This window comes from Saccoglossus kowalevskii, chromosome 17 (genome assembly GCF_978046115.1).
Source record: "Saccoglossus kowalevskii chromosome 17, keSacKowa6.1, whole genome shotgun sequence".
Lineage (NCBI taxonomy): Eukaryota > Metazoa > Hemichordata > Enteropneusta > Harrimaniidae > Saccoglossus > Saccoglossus kowalevskii.
The window spans coordinates 9,086,527-9,095,091 of record NC_140657.1 but is presented as its reverse complement, the minus strand read 5'-3'; the positions used below and the strand labels follow the sequence as shown (position 1 = coordinate 9,095,091).

At 35.4% G+C, this 8,565-nt stretch overlaps 1 protein-coding gene across 1 annotated transcript; it reads right to left on the bottom strand.

Moving 5' to 3' along the window:
• Positions 1 to 4,817: 4,817 nt before the first annotated feature.
• LOC144344219 (uncharacterized) lies at positions 4,818 to 7,034 on the bottom strand. Its single transcript, XM_085492166.1, has 6 exons — positions 7,002 to 7,034; positions 6,647 to 6,721; positions 6,373 to 6,483; positions 6,036 to 6,136; positions 5,844 to 5,918; positions 4,818 to 5,502 (listed from the first exon to the last, which is right to left on the bottom strand). Exons 2-6 carry the CDS (start codon positions 6,702 to 6,704, stop codon positions 5,368 to 5,370), a joined length of 480 nt encoding a protein of 159 aa, XP_085348292.1. The 5' UTR covers positions 6,705 to 6,721; positions 7,002 to 7,034; the 3' UTR covers positions 4,818 to 5,367.
• Positions 7,035 to 8,565: the final 1,531 nt, after the last annotated feature.

Sequence of the window (8,565 nt, the reverse complement as noted above, 5' to 3'; positions counted from 1 at the left end):
AGAATACAAAAGCATCAAATGAACTTACTTCAAATGGAAGGATGCAGAATGCAAATGCATCAAATGAACTTACTTCAAATGGCAGGATGCAGAATTCAAAGGCATCAAATGAACTTACTTCAAATGGTAGGGTGAAGAATGTGAAGGCATCAAATGAACTTACTTCAAATGGCAGGATGCAGAATACAAAAGCATCAAATGAGCTTACTTCAAATGGCAGGATGAAAAACGTGAAGGCATCAACTGAATTTACTTCAAATGGCATGATGCAGAATACAAAAGCATTAAATGAACTTACTTCAAATGGCAGGATGCAGAATGCAAATGCATCAAATGAACTTACTTCAAATGGCAGGATGCAGAATACAAAAGCATCAAATGAACTTACTTCAAATGGCAGGATGCAGAATACAAAGGCATTAAATGAACTTACTTCAAATGGCAGGATGCAGAATACAAAGGCATTAAATGAACTTACTTCAAATGGCAGGATGCAGAATACAAAGGCATCAAATGAACTTACTTCAAATGGCAGGATGCAGAATACAAAAGCATTAAATGAACTTACTTCAAATGGCAGGATGCAGAATGCAAATGCATCAAATGAACTTACATCAAATGGCAGGATGAAGAATATGAAGGCATCAAATGAACTTACTTGAAATGGCAGGATGCAGAATGCAAATGCATCAAATGAACTTACTTCAAATGGCAGGATGCAAAATGCAAAGGCATCAAATGAATTTACTTCAAATGGCAGGATGCAGAATACAAAAGCATCAAATGAACTTACTTCAAATGGCAGGATGAAGAATATGAAGGCATCAAATGAACTTCAAATGGCAGGATGCAGAATACAAAGGCATCAAATGAACTTACTTCAAATGGCAGGATGCAGAATACAAAGGCATCAAATGAACTTACTTCAAATGGCAGGATGCAGAATGCAAATGCATCAAATGAACTTACATCAAATGGCAGGATGAAGAATATGAAGGCATCAAATGAACTTACTTCAAATGGAAGGATGCAGAATGCAAATGCATCTAATGAACTTACTTCAAATGGCAGGATGCAGAATACAAAGGCATTAAATGAACTTACTTCAAATGGCAGGATGCAGAATACAAAGGCATCAAATGAACTTACTTCAAATGGCAGGATGCAGAATACAAAGGCATCAAATGAACTTACTTCAAATGGCAGGATGCAGAATACAAAGGCATCAAATGAACTTACTTCAAATGGCAGGATGCAGAATGCAAATGCATCAAATGAACTTACATCAAATGGCAGGATGAAGAATATGAAGGCATCAAATGAACTTACTTCAAATGGCAGGATGCAAAATGCAAATGCATCAAATGAACTTACATCAAATGGCAGGATGCAGAATGCAAATGCATCAAATGAACTTACATCAAATGGCAGGATGAAGAATATGAAGGCATCAAATGAACTTACTTCAAATGGCAGGATGAAGAATACAAAGGTATCAAATGAGTTTACTTCAAATGGCAGGATGAAGAATACAAAGGTATCAAATGAGCTTACTTCAAATGGCAGGATGCAGAATGCGAACGTCATGTAATATTATATCTTTTCGATATCGAACGGTTTTTGTTCAGCATTCACTGAGAAATTACTCTGTCTTTGTTACAAACAGTACCCGTGTACCTATTTCTTTAGTCTCAATAATTTCCATTCTCTAGGAGTGGACTGTTTTTTCAGAACTAATTACCTTCACTATTTGAAATTGCACAGAACCTGGATTCGAAAAGACTGAATGGGTTTAAACAGACGATGTGTAGTTGAGAGCAACGTGTAATTTACTATAATATGTACCAGTACATGAAATCGCAATATCACTTCGTTAAAGTACGGCAACTCGGTTCTAGTAAACGTCTTCTCCCTGTGAACGTCGAGCGTTTACTATACTATAACTTCGACGCCAAATAGTCCGTCACCTACCGTTAGCGTCCTCGTAGTCATAATTAAACTACCAATTAACTGCTGAAAATTTGAAGTAAACCAGTTTTTTTGGGTAGTAACTTAACACGAACTTCATTACACTCTCCAGGACGTTTTTTCGAATATGTGTTTCTATGGAAACGCATTGACGTCATTAAGGAATTTGTGTTTACATCTTCCATGGCAACAATAGCCTCTCAACTTATGAACACGAAAAAGGTATGTTTATTAACCACACTTTTTCAAGACCAATATAGTATGATTTAAGGCCAGACTTTTTTATTCCTTGTTTCTCGAGTTTTTATAAGGCATTTTTTTGAGGAGGGTGGAAAAAAATAAAATTAATTCTTTTTTCCATTAGATTTGTGTGATTCTCAGAGTATTGTAACTGAGATCATTGATCGGAGAGAAGAAATGAAATACAATTTTATTCAATGTATAATCTTGTTTCTCACCTGCGTGAGACTTCGGTACTTTGATCATGGTATTCCAACGAAAATGCAACTTGGGTTTGTTATGCGGCGGGCGGAAAAAATAAAGATAAAAATAAGTTTTTTTTTAGAATTGTTTTGCACTTACAAGTCGGCGAGCGCGAGAAATTACGCCGAATTTTTTTTATTTTTATTTCATTTTTGGCTCCTGTTTATTCGGCGGGTTCGCGAAACAAGGGATAATAAAAGTCTGGCCTTAAGTAAAATAAAACGGAACGGACCATGCTTTCAACAGCAAGTAAAAGTACGTTGACAATACCGTATACACATTTATACTCCATCTACACAGAGAAACAATTGTATGGGAGTGCAGTTACTTATTGTGTCAAACTTTGCGGGGAACAGGTTGACATAAAATATAGCATTGACCGCCTGCACGGTGTTGTCCCATTCGGACATTCCTCCCTCTACAACACCGTGCGGTAATTCTATTCATAACCGTGTATGTCACGTGGTTGCGTGATAGAAAGTTTACCGACCAGCTTTGTTACAATGACTGCCAGAAAGCGCTTGGAGCTTTGCATTTCTGATGTTTTCGGCTTCATTTCTGCAGATATATATTGCAGTGAGATCATGAGCTTTGAGGCATAACACCTACTCTTCTGATCACACTATTACCACGCTTCATGGTCGCAAGGCCGGTAAAGCATAACAACATATTAAGGATTTACTATTTCCAGTGCGACTAAAAACGAACACTCAGACTCAGCACTAAGTATAATTTGAATTACTTTGGTCTGAATGTCATGTCAGTGAGTTGCATGATGTATGGATATCGTCGCTTTATTGCATCGACATCCAAGCTAACACAGCTTCCACTGTGAGCATTTATTCTCGGGTCGGGCACTTTCACCGCCTTGCAACCATCATGGTGAAAACAAATGCCAATAATTCTCAGAAAACGGTAATTTAGGATGGTTGTTGACACCCCCTAAACAATGTAACAAGATAATCCCTACATATGCAACATATTTAAATTTGGTTGTTTAGGATTACTTCAAAGTTAAGTTTGTGCTGTTTTCTCGATTTTAGCTATTTTCACAGGCTTTTCGACTTGTGTTTCACAGCAGCTCGCGCAGAGCCCATAGAAATACACGGCAGAGTGGCGCGCGTCTTAAATAGCAACGTTTGTGACTTATCTCCGCCTCGAAGATTTTGATAGCTTGGCCAAGCGCGTTGAAGAAAGAAGCAATATGATTGGCTGTTGGTAAACTGATTCTAAACTGTGAGGGCATTTTCGCATACATATAGTCCTAATGAAATACTTCAAGGTGATAGTGGAATGCTACATTCACCTTGAAAATTCAAGATGAACATATTGAGAACAAACTTTGCGTAATACTGGTGGACATGAAATATAGAGAACATACAATATGTCAAACTTTGCGTAGAACATGTTGACAAACATATAGAAAACAAGTTGACATCGCAGACACAACACACAGTACCATAAACAGTTTATCAGAATTTATGCATAAAATAGATAGTAACTACTTTATATTTTTAGGTTAATTTATTTTATGATCACTTATTATTAAAAGAACCAGGCACAACACGAAGAACACCCTGGCATAATGACATGTCTTACTGGATGCTTAAGGGAACACAGGTGTGTGTTAGTTAATATGTATATAGTGAAGATTTCTAAATTTTTCATTTGTATATTTTCCCTTCACTGATAATTACCAACTTGTATGGATTGTAAACTTTCTATTATAAGCAATGGACATTAAAATACACAATCTTTGATTCTAGGTGTGCTCTATTTGGATTGCCTTGGACTCCGTACCCAGAGATGTGTGTGTCCAGTATGTGAAAGTATCCCATAAGTTGAATCTACTACATCAAGTTACTAGTTTCTCCAGTGATGATGTGTACGACGATTGCGGATACTCCAAGATACCGGATATTGATGCGATGCACGAAAGGAAAGAAATCGAACTCTTGACATGGGATATGTTACCTGGTAAATATTTTTGTTTTCTTCTGGACAATGTTACGATCGAGTTACTGACCACTATGCTGTTAACACCCCCTCCATTACTATTCACTGCGTGTGAGTTGTATGAATATAAGTGATTTTTTTTTCGTTTTTCTTTTCAGTCATACATATATGTATACCTCACCCTTGTTGATTTTGCTTTATTGTTATTTGTCTTGTTATTGTCCAGGCGATATTCTAATCCACGATGGCATGACGATACACGGGGCACCTGGGAATCACAGCACTTCAGAACGTCGTCGTTGTTACGTCACTAGATGGCTAGGCGATGACGTTAGGTTTGATGGCATACCTGGGACTATTCACAAAGCATGGGCGGAGAATGGATATGACTGCGGACTACAAGACGGTGATGCAATTACGTGTAGTTTATTTCCTGAAGTTCCAGTTAAATCATTTTAAAAGAATGTTGAATGTTTGTACACGTTGTGGCCCAGATGGTCATTTGTTGAATTACAATTGAAAATAATGTATAGTTTATAGAAATTACAATTGAAAATAATGTATAGTTTATAGAAAAAACAATTGAAAATAATGTATAGTTTATAGAAATTGAAGCTACACAAATTGCAAACAAAAACTATTTCTTTTACTTTAAAGCTTGCAAGCTTTGGGAAATAGTTGGGTAATACACATTCTGTGGATTTTATATTAACATCCATATCTGTATGTAGCGTAAAATCAAACAGAGCCTTTTAGCGTCAGGCTTGCTCGTTTTGTTTTTTCATATTCCTGGAAAAATATTCATTTCGTATTCCATAATCTTTCTATCAACGTTGTTACATAAAATACATGCTTATTGAAAACTGCTGGAGCACACCTTCAAACAGTCAATATAATTTTATCTGGATGTCACGAAATTATTACAGATATATTGTCTCAAACTAAACTATCTTAGTTTAACTAACCTATGATGACATCATTTGAAATATCCTTGTTACAGTAGTCTGTTTCACAACAGAATGTACACTTTTTATTCACTTTAACCGGAGTCTCATAGCACTCTGGAGGATTTTTGCTTTCACGAGTTGAGCACGTCTGAAGAACAATTCGCAATGTGATTTATAATTAAAAAGAGAAATACAACTAAATAAAATTGCTTACATTCCGAACCGGACATTTATGAAAAAAAAGCATGTGAATAAACGTCAGATCCAATGCAATTCAGAAATATTGTGCAGCATGAATAGTAACATCTCCTAAACATGATCAGAATAGTAACTTTGTCAGTGTTACACATTTAAAATGCCATAGCCACGTTTTTCAATATTGCTTAACAATTAATGATGTTATAATTATTTGGAGGCAATGTTTTATATTTGACCATTATTAGATGATACATAATAGTATTAAGAATAAGGCATGTGTGGGAAATGTACCTCTTTATCCATGCAATCCATGAAGAATTTCAGTATATTATTCTTTGACTTTACGGCGTTGATACAGACGTCATGCTGTGGAGATAAAACATATCACAATCAATAACTACAACTTCCTAACAAATTCAACGTTATAAAACTTTTTGACAAAACATATTGCTAGACAATGTATGCTTCAATGAAGTAACTTACCTCAGCACATTGTGGTGCACCGTATTTACTACCAGACCATGATTCAATGCATCCTCGTTCAGAAGTATGCCATCCATTTTCGCACTGGTAACAACGAGGTCCTTTAAAATATACACCATAAATGATAATTATATCACCAACTATAACTAGTCATACATTACATTATTACAGATTTTCTTCAGAAACTGGTCCCATCAATAACTAATTTTAAATCTTCACAAACAATATTTTGTAAGATTTCAAAATTTTATGCAGATGTATAGATTTCCAGAACGGATATATCACATATAGGTGATTTCTTTAGATTATCAGCTGTATTATTATTTTTTTGACGTACCGCAGTTTTCTTCATCTTCTCCGCCCGGGCACGTACTGTGATTATCACACTTCACATAAGCTGGGAAGCACTCACCAGTTTTGCATTCATACACATAAGGTCCGTCACAATCTACAGAATATGACATCATTTATATGATAACTACTATTGTGATCTCCAAGTACACACGCAACAAATCAAATCAAATCGTTAGTTTCTCTTCTTAATGTCAACCCAATCTAATAGGAGATAGGTAATCTTAAACTCATGTCTCCATGTTCAATTATGTACATACCTTCTGAAAACACACAAACACTCAAGATCAGAATCAACACACTGCAATACTTCCACATAGTGACAATACTCAAGTCTGTAATACAATATTACTCATTTATTACCAGTTGGTGCACAACTACTTCACATAAGACTATTATTTCTAATTTCCTTTCAGAGCCTCAATAAAAATAACAAAGTATCGGGCAGTTTAAAAAATCATGTCGTTTAACTATATATTGTTGTACTCCAATACAGAAGTATCCTAGGCCAATGAGGTTTTAAAGAAGAAATCTATCAAAGTTTGCTCATAAGATATTATACTGTCAAAACATTGTGAGAAAATTAGTAAACGTGCCGTAATTAGTAGTAGTTACCTGAACAGGTGTCCTTATAGTTCGAATACTTTGGTACAGAGTGATGATCCTATGAAGAGGTTGTGAAATATGACTTCTTTCTCCTATGTCATATGGCGAAGGGATAAACGTGTCTATGAATAAATTACTACAGTCTGTCATATACCCATCTGACCAACGGATCAACGTATTTGAATCAACACAATGTATGCATGATGGGATTGTCATCGCAATATTGCTATGCTATTTAAAAGCACGCCAACACTTTGATATAACTGGCAAATGAGAGATTGTCATGAGTTGTTATTTTTTTACATACATTTCCAAGAAACGACATCAGAGATAAATATCAACAAGAGAGCTGATTAGTCGATCCGTACCTTTGTTTCACTGAATGATGAAAAAGGATCGATGTAGACTGATTGGATAAAATTGAGTGTGCGAAATTGCATCTCGGCCAGTTGTTTAGGTATTCCCATCTGTGGCACACTAACCATGGGTTTGGGTTTTGCTTTTTTTTGCCTGGGATCAAAGAACACATGTAGCTTTCCAATTTTTGTTCTGCCATGGTGTTCATCCCTCACTTGGTACTTTCCAGGTGACAATGTGTTTTCGGTTTAGATAGACGTACGTCAAAAATACGTAAATTTCGATTCCAAAATGTTACCTGTTATAAGTTACAGACGCCATGAATTTATTCCGCTTTTCGCACTGATTTAGTTACATAGTATATGTTTGCAGTGAACTCAAAAGCAGAATAAAATGAGGACAACAAAATCACATCCCTCATTTCCATGGTACTTGTCTTTTTTATATCATTCCAAGTTAAACATCAAATGACTCACAATTATAATAGACATTAAAATGTCTGGAATATTCTACTTAAAAATAATATATGTGACCCCAAAGTTTGTTCCGACCAATATGAAATATATAGAAATAAACTCCTTTATGAGTGTAACGTAATACAGAAAAAAAATCTGCTATATTAGTGGACAAACATTTTGTATATGACAATAAAAATTCAGCCGGAATCCTCCTATAACATATTATACTGCACTACCACGCTATGGCAAATTGCACTACATACCATATTATACTGTATTACCATACCATATTATACAAGTATCTATCGTATGCAAGGCCATACATCGCTATCCACCTTATTTCAGTATATGTCTGATTGTTGAATAAATAACAAAGCCACGACTACTGAATTTATTTTACAATACACATCAAATCATACTGACTCGATGACCAACAACACATACGAACTTAGCTATGAATACATCTTAAATTACAGAACAAAATCTATTTCACTCTATTTAAGAACAAAATCTTTAACTTCAGAAATGTTTATTATAAGTTAGTCTTTCAGATGCTGGGGCTTCTTAAAATTAATTCTGATCATGTAGTTAATACTAGCTACTGCATGCATTTCCATTAATCGGCTGTGGCGATTGCAGTGAATGTGCTTGATCATCTGGGGCAGACTGAAGTACAGTATTTTCTGTAATATCATCAGCTTCTGAATTTGTTATATCCCTCTGTTTCTAAGTTAACTTACTTGTTGACTTTTCATCAT

Bases quoted from the DNA above. Each gene is read 5' to 3' on its own strand.
- LOC144344219 (XM_085492166.1), bottom strand. From the start codon at position 6,704: ATGTGGAAGTATTGCAGTGTGTTGATTCTGATCTTGAGTGTTTGTGTG. The intron at 6,484-6,646 runs GTATGTACATAA...CATATTCTGTAG, and splicing joins TGTTTGTGTGTTTTCAGAAG to ATTGTGACGGACCTTATGTG. The intron at 5,503-5,843 runs GTACATTTCCCA...ATTGTTCTTCAG, and splicing joins TGGATTGCATGGATAAAGAG to ACGTGCTCAACTCGTGAAAG.